Source organism: Oncorhynchus tshawytscha, linkage group LG04, assembly GCF_018296145.1.
Source record: "Oncorhynchus tshawytscha isolate Ot180627B linkage group LG04, Otsh_v2.0, whole genome shotgun sequence".
Taxonomy (NCBI): Eukaryota; Metazoa; Chordata; class Actinopteri; order Salmoniformes; family Salmonidae; genus Oncorhynchus; species Oncorhynchus tshawytscha.
In genome coordinates this window covers 28,482,136-28,503,281 of record NC_056432.1, presented here as the reverse complement: position 1 = coordinate 28,503,281, position 21,146 = coordinate 28,482,136, and the positions used below count along the sequence as shown (strand labels likewise).

Below are 21,146 nucleotides of genomic sequence, written 5' to 3'. Positions count from 1 at the left end.
CTGGGCCTGAGAAATAGGCAGTTCAATTTGGGTACGTCTTTCATCCAAAAATCAAAATACTGCCCCCTACACTCAACAGGTTAAAATGATTCTCCTAGCAGAGCCTCATCTTTCCAACTCTTTCACTGTGTATAGTGATATAGCCAAATCAAATCAGACCATTCTACTCAACATGATAATGAATAATATGAGACATTACAGAAAATTATGTTATCAGAGCTTCCAAGCTATCATTGTAGGGAATACTTTGACATGGTTCAAGTCATCTAAGAGACCTGATTAGAATCACTGGTGTAAGTTACTGTAGTTGACCTTGGTCCATGTCTTTTGAAGTACAGCTTGGTCTAATGTGGGGTTTTGGCTTGTATCCTTTAATGCAGTAATGTCTGCAAGCTTTCTTACTCATGGTTTTAACAACTAAGGTTAAGCAATCATGGTTTTGAGTATTTGTTTAGGGTGTGACTTAGGTGAATTATGTGGTACTGAAGACCATGTTTCTCTACTGGGCCAGTCTTGCCCTCTCCTAGGATGTGGCGACCATTCTCCTGCTTGATTAAAGGTTAGGTATGCTTTTGTTCATGTGTGTCGTCCATTAAACTCCAGTGTGTCTCTTTTTCTACAGGCCTGAGCCCCCCATCCCTGAACAGACCAATGGAACCACCACCCCAGAACAGCTCACTGGACGCTTCCAGGTCAGTCACCCATGCTCTCTATCTATCTCCTTATGCAGGAGCTTCCATCTTTGGTCTGTAAATTCCCTTTAGGACAGCTTTCATGCTGAAAAGTTTCACTATAATGTTAAACACTTCATTTGTGAATCAGCACTTTGTTGATGGGCATATGATGGATGTAAGGCCTATTAAAAGTCCTTAGGCCTTCATTGAGTGACCTTTTGGAGACATTATTTGATATAGTTTTTATCCCAGTATCTTCTGGTATTTTGTTACATCAGCATCATATCTCTACATTATTATTCCTGTCTTAATGTTTTTGTTTCATGGCTGATGCCTGAGAGCCATGCAGACGCTGAGTCTGCTTCATATTCACAGATTGCATGGTGTCTGCTTATCAATGATTTATTAGAGGTCCAGATGAGCTGGAATGAGACATCCTAGTGTGACTGTATATTCCATAACTCTAGGATAACTCTGTGCCCCTGTGACAGTGGAAACATGGGAGAGGAACCAGGGGATGCTGTAAATCAGCTGATGTTCCTGTGTTTTATAGGGCGACAGAACTACTGCTGGATCTCCGTGGTAACACTGGCAGAATACAAGCCAATGCCAGGCCCAAGGCTTAGGAAAGAATACTGACTGTCGTCATTCTAACATGGGGATATTACATATCTGATTTCCACAAACCTGTATTTACTTACCTCAGGATGTGCAGCTCTAACATGACTACATTATACCTGATGTGCATTACCCTCTTTTTGAAGAGTTTTATGAAGCATATACAGTACCAATCAAAGGTTTGGACACACCTACTCATTCAAGGGTCTTTCTTTATTTTTACTATTTTCTACATTGTAGAATATTAGTGAAGACATCAAAACTATGAAAAGACCCATATGGAATCATGTAGTAACCAAAATCTATTTTATATTTGAGATTCTTCAAAGTAGCCTCCCTTTGCCTTGATGATAGCTTTGAACAGTCTTGGCATTGTCTCAACCAGCTTCACCTGGAATGCTTTTCCTGAAGGAGTTCCCACATGTTCCCACACACCTCCTCCTAGCTTCCCACTGCACTGAGGATAGGAAACTCTGTCACCACCGATAAATCCACTATAATTGAGAATTTCAATAAGCATTTTTCTACGGCTGGCCATGCTTTCCACCTGGCTACCCCTACCCCGGTCAACAGCACTGCACCCCCCACAGCAACTCGCCCAAGCCTTCCCCATTTCTCCTTCTTCAAAATCCAGTCAGCTGATGTTCTGAAAGAGCTGCAAAATCTGGACCCCTACAAATCAGCCGGGCTAGACAATCTGGAACCTCTCTTTCTAAAATGATCTGCCGAAATTGTTGCAACCCCTATTACTAGCCTGTTCAACCTCTCGTTCGCGTCGTCTGACATTCCCAATGATTGGAAAGCAGCTGTGATCATCCCCCTCTTCAAAGGGGGGGGGACACTCCTGACCCAAACTGTTACAGACCTATATCCATCCTACCCTGCCTTTCTAGGGTCTTCGAAAGCCAAGTCAATAAACAGATTACCGAACATTTCGAATCCCACCGCACCTTCTCCGCTATGCAATCTGGTTTCAGAGCTGGTCGTGGGTGCACCTCAGCCACACTCAAGGTCCTAAACAATATCTTAACTGCCATCGATAAGAAACAATACTGTGCAGCAGTATTCATTGACATGTCAATCACCACATCCTCATTAGTAGACTCGATAGCCTTGGTTTCTCAAATGATTGCCTCGCCTGGTTTACCAACTACTTCTCTGATAGAGTTCAGTGTGTCAAATCGGAGGGCCTGTTGTCCGGACCTCTGGCAGTCTCTATGGGGGTGCCACAGGGTTCAATTATTGGGCCGACTCTCTTCTCTGTATACATCAATGATGTCGCTCTTGCTGCTGGTGAGTCTACGCAGACGACACCATTCTGTATACTTCTGGCCCCTCCTTGGACACTGTGTTAACTAACCTCCAGACGAGCTTCAATACCATACAACTCTCCTTCCGTGGCCTCCAACTGCTCATAAATACAAGTAAAACCAAATGCATGCTCTTCAACCGATCGCTACCTGCCCGCCCATCCAGCATCACTACTCTGGACGGTTCTGACTTAGAATATGTGGACAACTGCAAATACCTAGGTGTCTGGTTAGACTGTAAACTCTCCTTCCAGACTCACATCAAACATCTCCAATCCAAAGTTAAATCTAGAATTGGCTTCCTATTTCGCAACAAAGCATGCTTCACTCATGCTGCCAAACATACCCTCGTAAAACTGACCATCCGACCGATCCGACTTTGGCGATGTCATTTACAAAATAGCCTCCAATTCCCTACTCAATAAATTGGATGCAGTCTATCACAGTGCCATGCGTTTTGTCACCAAAGCCCCATATACTATCCACCACTGCGACCTGTACGCTCTCATTGGCTGGCCCTCGCTTCATACTCGTCCCTCCAGGTCATCTACAAGACCCTGCTTGGCAAAGTCCCACCTTATCTCAGCTCGCTGGTCACCATAGCAGCACCCACCTGTAGCGCGCACTCCAGCAGGTATATCTCTCTGGTCACCCCCAAAACCAATTCTTACTTTGGCCGCCTCTCCTTCCAGTTCTCTGCTGCCAATGACTGGAACGAACTACAAAAATCTCTGAAACTGGAAACACTTATCTCCCTCACTAGTGTTAAGCACCAGCTGTCAGAGCAGCTCACAGATTACTGCATCTGTACATAGTCCGTCTATAATTTAGCCCAAACAACTACCTCTTCCCCTACTGTATTTATTTATTTTGTTCCTTTGCACCCCATTATTTATATTTCTACTTCGCACATTCTTCCACTGCAAATCTACCATTCCAGTGTTTTACTTGCTATATTGTATTTACTTCACCACCATGGCCTTTGTTTTACCTTTACCTCTCTTATCTCACCTCATTTGCTCACATCGTATATAGTCTTTTCTACTGTATTTTTGACTGTCTGTTTGTTTTACTCCATGTGTAACTCTGTGTTGTTGTATGTGTCGAACTGCTTTGCTTTATCTTGGCCAGGTCGCAATTGCAAATGAGAACTTGTTCTCAACTTGCCTACCTGGTTAAATAAAGGTGAAATGAAAAAATAGTTATATGCTGAGCACTTGTTGGCTGCTTTTCCTTCACTCTGCGGTCCAACTCCCAAACCATCTCAATTGGGTTGAGGTTGGGTGATCTGATGCAGCACTCCATCACCACTCTCCTTCTTGGTCAAATAGCCCTTACACAGTCTGGAGGTATGTTGGGTCATTATCCTGTTGAAAAACAAATGATAGTCCCGCTAAGTGCAAACCAGATGAGATTGTGTTTACAAAGACAAGCTGGTTGGAACCAAAAATCGCAAATTTGGACTCATCAGACCAAAAGGACAGATTTCCACTGGTCTAATGTCCATTGCTCGTTTTTCTTAGCCAAGCAAGTATTTTCTTCTTATTGGTGTCCTCTAGTAGTGGCTTATTTGCAGCAAATCGACATCGAAGGCCTGATTCACGCGGTCTCCTCTGAACAATTGATGTTGAGATGTGTCTGTTACTTGAACTCTGTGAAGCATTTATTTGGGCTGCAATCTGAGGTGCAGTTAACTCTAATGAACTTATCCTCTGCAGCAGAGGTAACTCTGGGTCTTCCTTTCCTGTCACGGTACTCATGAGAGCCAGTTTCATTATAGCACTTGATGGTTTTTGCGACTGCACTTGAAGAAACTTTCAAAGTTCTTGAAATGTTCCGTATTGACTGACCTTCATGTCTTTAAGTAATGAGGGACTGTCGTTTCTCTTTGCTTATTTGATCTCTTTGCTTATTTGTTCTTGCCATATTATGGACTTAGTCCTATTTGGTAAAAGACCATCTTCTGTATGCCACCCCTACCTTGACACAACACAAATGATTGGCTCAAATCCATTAAGAAGGAAAGAAATTCCACAAATGAACTTTGAACAAGACACACCTGTTAATTGAAATGCATTCCAGGTGACTACCTCATGAAGCTGGTTGAGACAATGCCAAGAATGTGCAAAGATGTCATCAAGGCAAAGGGTGGCTGCTTTGAAGAGTCTCAAATATAAAATATATTTAGATTTGTTTAACACTTTTTTGGTTACTACGTATTCCATGTGTTATTTCAATGTAGAAAATAGTAAACATAAAGAAAAACGTTTTGAATGAGTATGTGTTCCCAAAGTTTTGACTTATACTTTATCTCAAACACCTTATCAACAACGTCTGAACACCCACTAAAAGTGCAATGAGACAAATGTTTTATTTACATCGTGAATCCATTTCTTAAACATGGTTGCAAGACAAGTTATTTTAGGAATATTAGCAGTTTGTCACAGTTTTGTCTGGATAAGTACATTAAATTGTATCATGCAGACTGTCTGTCATGCCCTGTTCTGTTGTAGGAGGCGGTGCTGGTGAGTCGAGATGAGAACCAGAACTACAGAGGGTACTCCATCTCCAGCCCAGCCTCTCTGTCACCTGGACTCTACTCCCCAGAGGCTCCGTCCAGTCCTGAGGGAAAGAGAGAGAGGCTCACACCCACCGGCACCAAGAGGTACACTACAGCATCCACCAGCACCACAATCTGACCTCCCTCTAAAGGACCAGGAGATGCATGTGTGCTTGAGAATAGAAGAGTGAATACCTGAATGGATAGTCAGTGATAGTAGGTTTCCACAGTTATCCAGGTGCTTTTAAATAAGTTGGAGATGGGGGTAGGGTAGACTACTAGAGCATCTACTTATTGTAAGTGCTCCTTTGAGTCCCACACAGGACCAGAGTGAATAGGTACAAGAGTAACTGGCAGAAAATGGAGCCATGGGATTGTGTGGTAGTAACAAAGGATGTGCACAGCATATCACATTCCCCTCTGTTAATTCACAGCAACAAAGGGCCAGGCTGTGGAACATTCACCACTCTGCTCTGCTCTGTCTGTAGGCCTAGCTTCTATTCTCCTGAGTCACTTTGTAGGTCACAGTTCAAACCTTATTTTGCTCTGGGTCAATTGAATGCCTGACAAACTACCCAACGCCTTGACATCTTCCCCCTCTCTCCAAATGAAATCCTGCGACTAGTGAGGTCCGGCCCCCTTCTCCAGACCATCTCTGGAGACCTTCTCCCATTCCTCCCTCTGACTTCATAATGGCCTGAGCTGCTCCCCCACTCAAGAAACCAACACTTGACTCCACTGATGTAAAAACTACTGACCGGTATCCCTTCTTTCCAAAACATTTGAGCAGGCTGTCTCTGACCAACTCTCTCACTATGTCTCCGAGACTTATCTTCTTGACCCTAATCAGTCAGGCTTCAAGATGTGTCACTCAACTAAGGCTGCTCTTTTCTGTGTCATGGACCCTCTCCTCAATGCCAAAGGTGACCCTACTCTGTTCTCATCCCCCTAGATCTATCTGCTGCCTTCAACACAGTGAACCATCAGATCCTCCTCTCCACCCTCTCAGGGCTGGGCGTCTCAGGCTCTGCACACTCTTGGATTGCATCCTACCTGGCAGGCCGCTCCTACCAGATGACATGGAGAGGATCTGTGTCTGCACCAAGTACTCTCACTACTGGTGTCCCCCAGGGCTCGGTTCTAGGCCCTCGTCTTCTCTCTATACATAGTCACTCGGCACCGTCACATGGTCTCTCCTATCATTGCTATGCGGATGACAATCAACTACTTTTCTCCTTCCTCCCTTCTGACCCAGGTGGCAACACGCATCTCTGCGTGCCTGGCAGATATCTGAACTTGTATGTTGGCCCACCACCTCAAGCTCAACCTCGACAAGACAGAGCTGCTCTTCCGCCCGGGGAAAGCCTGCCCGCTCCAAGACCTCTCCATCATGTTTGACACCTCCACGGTGTCCCCCTCCTAGAGTGCAAAGAACCTTGGCGTGACGCTGGACAACACCCTGTCGTTCTCATCAAAAATCAAAGCATTGACTTGCACCTGCAAGTTCATTCTCTACAACATCAGTAGAGTACGACCCTACCTCACACAGGAAGCGATGCAGGTCCTATTCTAGGCACTTGTCATCTCCTGTCTGGACTACTGCAACATGCTGTTCGCTGGGCTCCCCACTTGTGTCATCAAACCCCTGCAACTTATCCAGAATGCTGCAGCCTGTTTGGTGTTCAACATTCCCAAGTTCTCCCATGTCTCCCCGATCTTCCGCACACTCCACTGGCTTCCAGTCGAAGCTTGCATTTACTACTAGACCATAGTACTTGCCCATGGAGCAGCAAGAGGGACTGCCCCTCCCCATCTTCAGACTGTGCTCACACCCTACACCCCAAACAGATCATTCCGTTCTGCCACCTCTGGTCTTTTGTCCCTCAGCAGCGTCCGCTCAGCCCAGTCCAAGCTCTTCTCGGTCCTGGCACCCCAAAGTTGGAACCAGCTTCCCCCTGAAGTTAGGATATCAGAGTCCCTGCCCATTTTCTGAAAACCTGAAACCCTACCTCATCAAATACTTTCTTAAATAATCCCAAAATACACATAAAAAGCCTTTGTGAACACTCGCACTCGACTATACTTATCTATTCCTGTTGTAGTAATCTTGAGACCGAGTAAATATGATCCCATGACCCTAAACACGCACATTTATAAATGAATATGAAAGGTAATGAGAAGTGTTATACCATGTTATCCATTTTTAAGCACTTTTTATTACATTTGGGTCATGTATTTTGATTGAGACCATTATGGTTATTTTGGATGAGATGGCAAACACCATTATCAGTGTAATCTTTCTCATTTCATAGCATCCAGCTGCGTTCGTGGTCTCCAGAAGAGAAGACATCGAGTCACAGACTGTCCAGACCACTGTCACAGGTAGGTCTGTCTCATACTAGGGGACAAGGTCCCATAGCAGACCCTTTTCTTCCTATGTTATTTCAACGTACAAAACCCATCAGTGTAAACGTAGACCTCCAAAGAACTGCACAGCTTGATGATTGAAGTTTCCAAGGCCATTGTACGTTACAATGGAGACACTTCACAGCAAGAAAGACAGGATGCAGACATCATTTGATATTTTCATTGCCGGGGAACTGAAAGGTCACTTTTTAAAGATCTGACATTACGTTGGGATACAATCTGGAAATGGTTTGTTCAAATAGCAATGTAAGGAAGAGAATGATTAGCTCTCAGTGAAACAATATACTTGACCTTTTAGTGGTTTGCTACAGTATATTAGACTCATTAGTGCAATATTAACTTGTCTCACTAGCAGTAAAATATGGGGTTGGGATATAAGCTGATTTCTTCATGAATTCACTCTGCTTATTTACTATTCCAGCAACTAAAAGAGGCGTCTGGAAAGTGAGCCAAAGGAGAGCGAATGTTGTGGGAAAGTTCATCATAAGATATTCCAGCTATGTATAACGGCCCCAGTCCCAAGCATTGGCCTTACAGAAGACACAACATGGGAGATGACAGAGCAGGAAAAACAGACAAGACCTTTAATGGCTGGGAGACAGGGAATGGAATTCCATTCATTTTATAAGTTCTGTGAATATTTCTTGGAGCTAGATAAATATGGTCTCTTTGGCCTGGAAAATGAAGATTGAACTAAGCTCTTCATCTAAGGGGCAGATGACTTGAGCAGAGGCCACTCTGAAACTTCTGGTCTGATATGGGATATTCTCTTGAGTTATTTTAATGATGAGTCTGGTCCCATCGCTGCCAGCCAAGTAACTTGTACTGTTCAGTATACTCTAATGATCTCTCTGAGAGCACATAGCTGACAGACGTTACAATTATCATCACTATCAAGCTGTCTGTCAACACTCCTTTGGGGGTCTGGTCAATCCTCTCCCCTTTGGTTTGTCTGTCCTATTTCTAGAACAGGAGTTTTTGACTGGGAAATAAATCAGCTTATGTTGCAAGCTGCATTCCTTCAATTTCAGTCAAATTCAGTCACACTATCTTACGTGATTTAAGAGTATTAGCTGTGCATGTTGGCATACTCCAAAAGGTTGTGCTGAGCAGGGGAGGGGTGCAGAGATGCCTGTCTGTGCAGACATGAATCAGTTTCCTGATTGGAACACCGTGCAGAGCAGACCGTTCCTAAGGACACTGTTTTGTTATGAGATGTTCTTTGTGAACTTTTGAAGCTATGTATCACAGACGCCCCAGGCAGACTGGGGTGTCGACTATTAAGAACTATTTAGTTGTCTGAGATCTTTATCTGCAGCCTTTAATGAATGCACTGACATACATGCTCCTCTGTCATTCGTGGCTCTCTGAGATGACCTTACATGTATGTGGTATTTATGAAGGCAGGTGGGCCAAAGGGTCTAGAATCTTTACTCAACTTTTTTGGACAATTTCAGGATAAGCTCTCCTTTTCCCCTCATTCTTCATCTCAAGTTTGGAATCCATTTCCCCTCTCTCACCCCCTCTGGGAGCCATCACATTCCTTCTGTCTCACTCCAGCATCAACTTGTCCCCCTGTTTAACCAAATGTTTGGAGTGTTACTGTGTTTTTGAACTGAAGAGACATGACATGCTAGATACATGTTTTTGGTTGTTTGTCAGACCTGTACATGTAACACATGTTAACAGTATTAGTGTCCTCTCCTTGCTGTGGTTTGACAGGGCTGACCTACTGTTTACAGACAGTACCCTGGGAGCCCTCAGTCACCACTTCACCCACTCTATCTCCACTGTGGCTTGGCTGGAGCCTGTCTTGTAGAGCTCTCTCTGTCCTCTCCTCAAAGCCTGACAGCTTGCTGTTAACTAGGATCCACACCGGTGGATGAGAGGGGATTTTGGTGGGGCTCTTCCTCCAGTGGAGGTCTCTCTGGTCTGAAAGAGGAGACGAGCCTCCCACCCAGGATGTGGGATTAGTGAGTGGAGCCCTTTCAGTATGCTCGATGGGTATACGGCTGGGAAGAGCACTGCCCTGCCTGCATGGACACACTGTGTTGTAGTGTTGTGCTACTCTCGACTTGCTGGCAGGAACACTGCAGCCCTGTGAGCAGCGGGGCCTCCGCTCCCCTGACAAGGCCCTCTGTCCCGCCTGAGAGGTGCAGAGTACTGCTGTATCAGGTGATCAGCCACTCTGAAAAGCGTCTAAAAGGCTTTTCCACCCATGTTTTGGCTCTCCAAGTGAGGAAACTGGGATGTGCTGGATCACCCATTTACTGGAGTGTTGGATATCCTGAGAAAATGCCCTGTACAATAGTGGCTCTGATGGCAGGGCCTCTGGGAGGCTGGTGTTGGCTTTCCCCAGCCTTACAAGGCCTGCCGTTGTGTGATTGGGCACTTGGGGAGCTCTAGGAGATGGGCAAGGAAGGTGGAGAGAGGCAGAGGGACACTTGGGACATGGGAGGGCCTCTGCCATTCCCAAACAATTCCCCAGAACCATCACTCCCCTCCCTTATACGATACAACCAGCTCCAGCACAGAGATACCCATTGTACCCGACCCAGAAACCCACACTGGAACGATGAGGAGACTGAGCGGAGTTGACAGCATCATACGTCACTCATGCACAATGGATTCAGAGATCTGGCTCCTGCTGAAACCAGAACATAGAGCACAGTAGCTGTGTATAGGCCCATATTCAGCCACCATTACTGATGACAATAGCCTTCCATTGAGCTAGATAATGCGCTTGATAAAGATATCAAATGTACAGTTATGTTAATGCACAAAAAAGCTTCATTTTGTTTTGGGTTGGATGATTCATTAGCCTGGCTCCCAAATTGATGGGTGGAGATAATTTCCATGTATTGAAATACAGAACATACTTAGATTGCAGGAACAACTTTCTATCTTATTTTGCCACATTTTGTCATGGTGCATGACTGCTTTTGCCCTGTGCTAGCTACTAGCTAGCCAATCTGCTGGACCAGCACACCATGACAAAAGGAAGAGACCAGCCTACTAAAGACGACAGTTGGATCAGGTCCCGGATTCCTCCCAGGATACCCTGAGCCAAGCCTGGAGCTGTTGAGTTGGCCCCGCTGCTGGCCACCTCCAGGAATCAGTAGGAAGCAGCATGTCTGTTCATAACATCAAGTGACCACAACAGCATCCCTGTTGGGACGAGCCAGGCCAAAACCAAGCTTCTTTTTCAGAAGACATGGCTCGTCATTGGGCCATTAGGGGCAGGATCACCGGTCTGGGTTTCCAGTTCTACACTCTGCGGTTCCTGAGGGTAGCCTTGGTGGGCTGCCTCATCCTGTGTCAGGGATGGGATGGTTACTGTATAAACCATCATACTGGGGGATGGCCAACTGCACTGTGACACTCACCATGTTCCACACTAAAATCTTTATCCAGGGGAGGACAACCCCTGCATCCTCCCATCCCTCCATCTATCTTTCTATCCCTCCTTCCACCCATACTGTACGTCCCGATGGGCAGACCGGCTCGCAGCAGCCCAGCCTTCACACAAGCCACTGGTTTCACCCCAGTCTATTTTGGGGGGTGTGGCAGGTTGGAGTGCAAGTTGTGGTTGTTGCTGTGGAGCAGAGAGATGGCGGCTTGGCATACAGCAGTAGGAATGTCACTAGATGTTGTTCAAGTCCAAGGTTTTTACTTTAAATTACTCTCTGCTTTCTTTAGCCTGAGATAAAAAATAAAATAAATAAATTCAGAAAGCGCTCTTCCAGATCAACGTTTAAAATATACCTTTGCCTTCAATCAGTCTCCCCTCTCCTCCTTGCTATCTCCCCCAGTCTCCCTGCTCTTCCTCCCCACCACCATATCCAAACAGATTGAGAAGACATCGCTGGGACTGATGTGCTATTTCAGGTCTGACATGAGCAGAGCTGCTGTCTGGCTTGGCAGGCCTGGGGTGTGCTGTCTGACGGGCAGGCTAAAGCTAGTGTGGGGGTGGTGGAGGCAGGAGAGTGGAGTATGAGGGAGGGGGATGTTTTCTCTTCTCCACGGAGTGAGGGCTGTGAGCTGACAGAGCCAGGCCTTTTCACGTGGGCTCTGGCCGCTCTGCCCATTAAGCCAGGGTCCATTGTGGCCCCTCGGCGGGCAGCATGCCTCTCCACATCCCCACTGATTGATCAGCACCATTGTTTTTCTTTCCCCTGAAGTGGAAAAGTTAACTGGGACACTTCAGGTTCGCCTTGTCTGCCTCCCAGGCCCCTAGGCTGGGCTCACTCTCCACCGAGCCGGGGACGATGCAGGCCCCACTCGCTTTATGGGGGGATTTTGGCCAGGAGAGATGGACCTTTTTATTAGTTGGTGCGGTTTGCTCAGGCGTTCAAATGGTATGTGAACATTCCGTAAGTTGTTGTCAAGGTAACCGTGTGGATAACTGCCCCTTGCTCCAGCAGAAACTGACACGTCAGCATATATGCTCTAGTTTACGCAGGATATCACCTTGAATTTGGGATAAGGGTTGTCATGGATCCATTTGTTTGTCATAAATCATAATAATTGTTAGTCTGGTAAAAGTGTCCCTCCAGGTACAAATGTAAAGCACAACGTTGCTGTAGTCAGTCATACTGTAAATGTCCGTCCAGTTGAATACTAGCCATGGGATTAATGAGGAAACAGCAGAAATATTGATTTATGAAGATTGCTCCAAATTCTCCACTCATTAAAATAGGTTATTTTAGAAGTAATGGGATATTAAATAAATGTAATATTGGTATGTGCATCTTGTTTTTTTTCTTCAGTGGTGCCTCTCATTGTTATGCAGTGTACAATTGTTTTTTTTGCCCTCATCAATCTACACACAATACCCCATAATGACAAAGCAAAATTTTTTAAATATAACATTTACATAAGTATTCAGACCCTTCACTCAGGACTTTGTCGAAGCACCTTTTGCAGCGATTACAGCCTCATGTCTTCTTGGGTATGACGCTACAAGCTTGGCACACCTGTATTTGGGAAGTTCCTCCCATTCTTCTCTGCAGATACTCTCAATCTCTGTCAGGTTGGATGGGGAGTGTCACTGCCCAGCTATTTTCAGGTCTCTCCAGAGATGTTCGATCAGGTTCAAGTCCGGGCTCTGTCTGGGCCATTCAGTGACGTTCAGAGACTGGTCCGAAGCCACTCCTGTGTTGTCTTGGCTGTGTGCTTAGGGTTGTTGTCCTGTTGGAAGGTGAACCTTTGCCCCAGTCTGAGGTCCTGAGCGCTTGGAGCAGGTTTTCATCAAGGATCTCTGTACTTTGCTCCATTCATCTTTCCCTCCATCCTGACTAGTCTTCCAGTCCTGACTAGTCTCCCAGTCATCCCCACAACATGATCCTGCCACTACCATGCTTCACTATAGGGATGGAGCCAGGTTTCCTCCAGATGTGATGCTTGGCATTCAGGCCAAATCTTGGTTTCATCAGACCAGAGAATCTTGTTTCTCATGGTCTGAGAGTCCTTTTAGGTGCGTTTTGGAAACTCCAAGCGGACCATCATGCGCCATTTACTAAGGAGGGGCTTCCATCTGGCCACTACCAGATGGAATGCTGCAGAGATGGTTGTCCTTCTGGAAGATTCTCCCATCTCCACAGAGGAACTCTGGAGCTCTGTCAGAGTGACCATCAGGTTCTTAATCACCTTCCTGACCAAGGCCCTTTTTGCCCGATTACTCAGTTTGGCCGGGAGGCCAGCTCTAGTAAGAGTCTTGGTGATTCCAAACTTCTTCCATTTAAGAATGATGGAGGCCACTGTGTTCTTGGGGACCTTCAATGCTGCATAAACTTTTCTGTACCCTTCCCCAGATATGTGCCTCGACACAATCCTGTCTTAGAGCTCTACGGACAATTCCTTTTGACTTCATGGCTTGGTTTATGCTCTGACATGCACGGTCAACTGTGGGACCTTCTATAGATAGGTGTGTGCCTTTCCAAATCATGTCCAATTGAATCTTCCACAGGTGGACTCCAATCAAGTTGTAGAAACATCTCAAGTATGACCAAAGGAAACAGGATGCACCTGAGCTCAAGTTTGAGTCTCACAGCAAAGGGTCTGAATACCTCTATAAATAAGAATACTGAATACTTATATATTTCAGTATTTTGGGGGCAAAAAATAATAAAAATAATTTTAACTTTGCATTTATGGGGTAGTGTGTAGATTGATGAGGATGTTTTTTTTATTTAATCAATTTTAGAATAAAATGTAACGTAAAAATGTGGAAATAAGGGGTCTGAATACAAATGCACTGTATATGAAAGGGTGGATTCTGACGATCATTGATTGCCGATCATAAATTAAATGTCCAACGATTTAACAAAACCATAATGAGCTCCAGATGAGTTTGATATGCAGCTTCAGTTGGAGCCTTGTGGGGAATTTAATAGGGTTGAAAAATGTGTTGCTCATAGCTCCCTCCAAGGATAAATAAACTCTCTCGGCCTGCCTGGCATCGGTTTTCTCACTGTATCTGGGCCTGTTGGTGGCAGCCCGGCTGATGGCTGGCTGGACTGCTCCCCTTATGAGACCAGTTACAGTATATGAGACCACCTATGATCTCACAATAACATGAGTGGGCTTTGCCTAAAGACAAGAGTTTTAGGGGAGCTCAAGTTCTGTGTGTATGAGAAGCTAGCCACAAAGTTGGGGGCGAAGTTCCTATTTAAAGTAATCATCCCCATAAGGACTCTGTGACTATGATCTGAAATGCCCTTTCTTCCTCAGTCTAATGATGCTACTTTGCTGGTGGTAATGGAAAAACATACACTCCTACAGCTCACACAGTCTCTGCTAGAAAGTTTGTTGGCCCAGAGAGATTGCAGTGCATCACTCAGGTGGGTGTTAAGCTTTTGAGTCCATCAGCCTCTTAGACATGTTCGCATTGTGACTAAGCAGGGTCCTGTCAGAACCAATTATGTATATTTACCCTGAATTGCTGATGCTATGTATTGACCACTGAGAGACTTTGAAGACACCATGGTGACCGTGATATTGGAATTGACACCCCACCGTGTCCGAGCACAGCCAGAGTCAATAGGCCATGGTGGCGAAGTAATTACAATATAGCAATTAAACACTGGAATGGTAGATAGAGATACTGTGGTGCAAAGGAGCAAGATACAGTGCCTTGCCACATTTCAGGCTTCAAACATAAAGATATAAAACTGTATTTTTTTGTGAAGAATCAACAACAAGTGGGACACAATCATGAAGTGGAACGACATTTATTGGATATTTCAAACTTTTTTAACAAATCAAAAACTGAAAAATTAGGCGTGCAAAATTTTTCAGCCCCCTTAAGTTAATACTTTGTAGCGCCACCTTTTGCTGCGATTACAGCTGTAAGTCGCTTGGGGTATGTCTCTATCAGTTTTGCACATCGAGAGACTGAAAAATTTTCCCATTCCTCCTTGCAAAACAGCTCGAGCTCAGTGAGGTTGGATGGAGAGCATTTGTGAACAGCAGTTTTCAGTTCTTTCCACAGATTCTTGATTGGATTCAGGTCTGGACTTTGACTTGGCCATTCTAACACCTGGATATGTTTATTTTTGAACCATTCCATTGTAGATTTTGCTTTATGTTTTGGATCATTGTCTTGTTGGAAGACAAATCTCCGTCCCAGTCTCAGGTCTTTTGCAGACTCCATCAGGTTTTCTTCCAGAATGGTCCTGTATTTGGCTCCATCCATCGTCCCATCAATTTTAACCATCTTCCCTGTCCCTGCTGAAGAAAAGCAGGCCCAAACCATGATGCTGCCACCACCATGTTTGACAGTGGGGATGGTGTGTTCAAGGTGATGAGCTGTGTTGCTTTTACGCCAAACATAACATTTTGCATTGTTGCCAAAAAGTTCAATTTTGGTTTCATCTGACCAGAGCACCTTCTTCCACATGTTTGGTGTGTCTCCCAGGTGGCTTGTGGCAAACTTTAAACGACACTTTTTATGGATATCTTTAAGAAATGGCTTTCTTCTTGCCACTCATCCATAAAGGCCAGATTTGTGCAATATACGACTGATTGTTGTCCTATGGACAGAGTCTCCCACCTCAGCTGTAGATCTCTGCAGTTCATCCAGAGTGATCATGGGCCTCTTGGCTGCATCTCTGATCAGTCTTCTCCTTGTATGAGCTGAAAGTTTAGAGGGACGGCCAGGTCTTGGTAGATTTGCAGTGGTCTGATACTCCTTCCATTTCGATATTATCGCTTGCACAGTGCTCCTTGGGATGTTTAAAGCTTGGGAAATCTTTTTGTATCCAAATCCGGCTTTAAACTTCTTCACAACAGTATCTCGGACCTGCCTGGTGTGTTCCTTGTTCTTCATGATGCTCTCTGCGCTTTTAACGGACCTCTGAGACTATGACAGTGCAGGTGCATTTATACGGAGACTTGATTACACACAGGTGGATTGTATTTATCATCATTAGTCATTTAGGTCAACATTGGATCATTCAGAGATCCTCACTGAACTTCTGGAGAGAGTTTGCTGCACTGAAAGTAAAGGGGCTGAATAATTTTGCACGCCCAATTTTTCAGTTTTTGATTTGTTAAAAAAGTTTGAAATATCCAATAAATGTCGTTCCACTTCATGATTGTGTCCCACTTGTTGTTGATTCTTCACAAAAAATACAGTTTTATATCTTTATGTTTGAAGCCTGAAATGTGGCAAAAGGTCGCAAAGTTCAAGGGGGCCGCATACTTTCGCAAGGCACTGTAAATACAGTATGGGGATGAGGTAGATAGATGGGCTGTTTAGAGATGGGCTATGTGCAGTGATCTGTGAGCTGTGAGCTGCTCTGACAGCTGGTGCTTCAAGCTAGTGAGGGAGATATGAGTCTCCAGCTTAAGAGATTTTTGCCGTTTGTTCCAGTCATTGGCAGCAGAGAACTGGAAGGAAAGATGAACAAAGGAGGAATTGGCTTTGGGGGTGACCAGTGAGATGTAGCATGCACTCCAGCAGGTATGACTGGGTGCTGCTATGGTAACCAGTGAGCTGAGATAAGGCGGGGGTTTACCTAGCAGAGACTTGTAGATAACCTGTAGCCAGTGGGTTTGGCGACGAGTATGAAGCGAGGGCCAACCAACGAGAGCGTACAGGTCGCAATGGTGGGTAGTGTATGGGGCTTTGGTGACAAAACGGATGGCACTGTGATAGACTGAATTCCATTTGTTGAGTAGAGTGTTGGAGGCTATTTTATAGATGACATCACCGAAGTCGGATCGGTAAAATGGTCAGTTTTACGAGGGTATGTTTGGCAGCGTGAGTGAAGGATGCTTTGTTGTGATATAGGAAGCCAATTCTAGATTTAATTTTGGATTGGAGATGCTTAATGTGAGTCTGGAAGGAGAGATTACAGTCTAACCAGACACCCAGGTATTTGTAGTTGTCCACGTATTCTAAGTCAGAGCCATCCAGAGTAGTGATGCTGGAAGGGCGAGCAGTGATCGATTGAATAGCATGCATTTAGTTTTACTTGCGTTTAAGAGCAGTTGGAGGCCACGGTAGGAGAGTTGTATGGCATTGAAGCTTGTCTGGAGGTTAGTTAACACAGTGTCCAAAGAGGGGCCAGAAGTATACAGAATGGTGTCGTCTGCGTAGAGGTGGATCAGAGAATCACCAGCAGCAAGAGCAACATCATTGATGTATACAGAGAAGAGAGTCGGCCCGAGAACACCCATAGAGACTGCCAGAGGTCCGGAGAACAGGCCCTAGTTGGTAAACCAGGCGACGCAATCATTTGAGAAACCAAGGCTGTCGAGTCTGCCAATAAGAATGTGGTGATTGACAGAGTCGAAAGCCTTGGCCAGGTCAATGAATATTGCTGCACAGTAATGTCTCTTATCGATGGTGGTTATGATGTCATTTAGGACCTTGAGCGTGGCTGAGGTGCACCCACGACCAGCTCTGAAACCAGATTGCATAGCGGAGAAGGTATGGTGAGATTCGAAATGGTCGGTAATCTGTTTGTTAACTTGGCTTTCGAAGACCTTAGAAAGACAGGGTAGAATAGATATAGGTCTGTAGCAGTTTGGGTCTAGAGTGTCACCCCCTTTTGAAGTGGGGGATGACCGCGGCATCTTTCCAATCTTTGGGAATCTCAGACAATACGAAAGAGAGGTTGAACAGGCTAGTAATAGGGGTTGCAACAATTTCGGCAGATAATTTTAGAAAGAGAGGGTCCAGATTGTCTAGCCCGGCTGATTTGTAGGGGTCCAGATTTTGCAGGTCTTTCAGAACATCCGCTATCTGGATTTGGGTGAAGGAGAAATGGTGGGGGCATTGGCGGTTTGCTGTGGAGGGTGCCGGGCAGTTGCCGGGGTAGGGGTAGCCAGGTGGAAAGCTTGGCCAGCCGTAGAGAAATGCTTATTGAAATTCTCAATTATAGTGGATTTATCAGTGGTGACAGTGTTTCCTAGCCTCAGAGTAGTGGGCAGCTGGGGGGGAGGTGCTCTTATTCTCCATGGACCTTAGTGTCCCAGAACCTTTTGAGTTAGTACTACAGGATGCAAATTTCTGTTTGAAAAAGCTAGCTTTAGCTTTTCTAACTGCCTGTGTATATTTGTTCCTAACTTCCCTGAAAAGTTGCATATCACAGGGGCTATTCGATGCTAATGCAGAATGCCACAGGATGTTTTTGTGCTGGTCAAGGGCAGACGGGTCTGGAGTGAACCAAGGACTATATCTATTCCTACTTCTAACTTTTTTGAGTGGGGCATGTTTATTTAAGACTGTGAGGAAGGCACTTTTAAAGAATAGCCAGGCATCATCTACTGACGGGATGAGGTCAATGTCATTCCAGGATACCCCGGCCAGGTCGATTTAGAAATGCCTGCTCGCAGAAGTGTTTTAGGGAACGTTTGACAGTGATGAGGGGTGGTCGTTTGGTCGCAGACCCATTACGGATGCAGGCAATGAGGCAGTGATCGCTGAGATCTTGATGATTGAAAACAGCAGAGGTGTATTTGGAGGGCGAGTTAGTTAGGATGACGTATATGAGGGTGCCCGTGTTTACGGATTTGGGGTTGTACCTGGTAGATTCATTGATAAATTGTGTGAGATTGAGGGCATCAAGCTTAGATTGTAGGATGGCCGGGGTGTTAAGCATGTCCCAGTTTAGGTCACCTAGTAGCACGAGCTCAGAAGATAGATGGGGGGCAATCAATTCCCATATGGTATCGAGGGCACAGCTGGTGGCAGAGGGAGGTCTATAGCAAGCGGCAACAGTGTTGTTGTTTCTGGAAAGGTGAATTTTTAGAAGTAGAAGCTCGAATTGTTTGGGTACAGACTTGGATAGTAATACAGAACTCTGCATGCTAGATTGCAACAAAGCCCCCTTTGGCTGTTCTATCTTGGTGGAAAATGTTATAAATAGCAATGGAGATTTCAGGGTTTTTGGTGGTTTTCCTAAGCCAGGATTCAGACACAGCTAGGACATCCGGGTTGGCAGAGTGTCCTAAAGCAATGAGTAAAACAAACTTAGGGAGTAGGCTTCTAATGTTAACATGCATGAAACCAAGGCTTTTACGGTTACAGAAATCCACAAATGAGAGCACCTGGGGAATGGGAGTGGAGCTTGGCACTGCAGGACCTGGATTAACCTCCACATCACCAGAGGAGAAGTAGGATAAGGGTACGGCTAAAGCCTATACGAACTGGCCGTCTAGCACTTTTTGAACAGAGAGTAAAAGGAGCAGGTTTCTGGGCACGATAGCATAGATTCAAGGCATTATGTACAGACAAAATTAAGGTAGGATGTGAGTACATTGGAGGTAAACCTAGGCATTGAGTAATGATGAGAGAGATATAGTCTCTAGAGACGTTTAAACCAGGTGATGTCATCGCATATGTTGGAGGTGGAACAACATGGTTGGTTAAGGCATATTGAGCAGGGCTAGAGGCTCTACAGTGAAATAAGACAGCAATCACTAAGTAGGACAGTAATGGACAAAACATATTGATATTAGAGAGAGGCATGAGTAGCCAAGTGAACATATGGGTCCAGTGAGTGGTTGGGCTGACTGTGGACACAGCGATTCAGACAGTTAGCAGGCCGATGCTAGCAGTTAGTAGGCCGGGGCTAAACAAGCTAGCAGTTAGCAGACCGGGGCTGGCAAGCTAGCAGTTAGCAGACCGGGTTAGCAAGCAAGCATTTCGGCAGACCGGGGCCAGCAGTTAGCAGAGCGGAGCAGGCAAGCTAGCAGTTAGCAGACCAGGGCAAGCGAGTTAGCAGTTAACAGACCGGTGCTAGCAAGTTAGCCTTTTGGGGGACGTCGCGATGGTGGTAAGTCTGTTTTTGCCTCTTCGTGTGGTGATGTCGATAGACCAGTCGTGGAATTAGTAGGGTTCCAGGTAGCTAGTAGGCCGCGGTAAGCAGAATGGGCCTTCAGCGGACGTCGCGCCTGAGGGGCCTGTTGGAATCCTCGGGCAGATTATGTCGGTATTCCAGTCGTAGAGGATTGGCGGGGTTACGCCCCGTTTCTGCCCCATACCGGCAGTAGAAGGGGTCTGGATATTGTAGCCCAGGAGTGGGCTTCGGTGGTATCACAGGAGCCCTGGCCGGGCTAGCTTCAGGCTAATTGGTGCTTGCTCCAGGATGGAAATGCTAGCCAGGAGTAGTCACCCGGGATTGTGTTTAGCTAGTTTCGAAGATCCAGATGAAAATGTTCAGAGTTTGCGGTAGGAATCCGGGGATATGTGGGGAAAAAAATTAAAATAATAATAGGTACGTTGTGCTCTGGTTTGAGTCACGTTGTTCGAACTGGCGAGAGCTTTCTGAGCTAAAGGTTAGCTGATGACCGCTAGCAATGGTTTGCTGACTGATAACTGGTAGGTAGTTAGCTGGCTAGCTTCAGTTGAGGGATTCCAGATCCGAATTAAATAGAAAAACAGCTCCACACCACATTGGGTGAGGCGGGTTGCAGGAGAGTATTTAGAAGTTGAGGTTTAGGAAAATATTTTTAAAAGATATGTGAAGAAAAGGATGTAAAAAGATATATACAAGGGACACGACAGGACAAAGACGTCTGACTGCTACGCCATCTTGGATTGATGGATTGCCATCTATTTCTTTCAAATACTTAGGAGTATCATCAATCTTATTTAGCTCAGTATGGTGTTTTGGTACAGTAGTTCACCTCTGAATACTGTAACCGTAATAACAGAGTTGAGGCAGTGGTGACGGAGGATAAAGAGCAGGTTAGTCTGCCTCAGGTGTTTACAGGAGACCTCCATGCATAAACAGTACACATACTGCAGGATATATACAGTACGCATATATCTCCCTTCAAACCCGGGGACTCCTGCCACCCCCTGGATAATTGTCCCATATTTATGTTCATGTAAAGTGTTTTCATACAGCAGTCCCCAAAATATAGTTGTATCATCTTCTGTGTGTCATCTACCCCTGTCTGCTGGCCCATGCCCTGTATTTGAAGCTGCATGGTGGTAATAATGATGACGATGCTCAGTGGCCCCGATTGGAGCCAGACAGAGAGCTTCTCCTCTCCCAAAATGTAAAAGAGATGCCAATGTCCCGTGTCTCCCATGGGCCC

General features: G+C 45.4%; 1 protein-coding gene across 4 annotated transcripts in view; it reads left to right on the top strand.

The window, feature by feature from the left end:
• The window catches only part of LOC112248480 (PDZ and LIM domain protein 2), a 60,588-nt gene that overhangs the window by 25,982 nt on the left and 13,460 nt on the right, over positions 1-21,146 (top strand). For all 4 annotated transcript variants that reach the window (XM_024417541.2, XM_024417542.2, XM_024417544.2 and 1 more), the window contains 3 exons: positions 623-692; positions 5,116-5,267; positions 7,475-7,544. In XM_024417541.2, the coding sequence (XP_024273309.1) occupies positions 623-692; positions 5,116-5,267; positions 7,475-7,544 (292 nt within the window). The remainder of the gene's footprint in view (positions 1-622; positions 693-5,115; positions 5,268-7,474; positions 7,545-21,146) is intronic.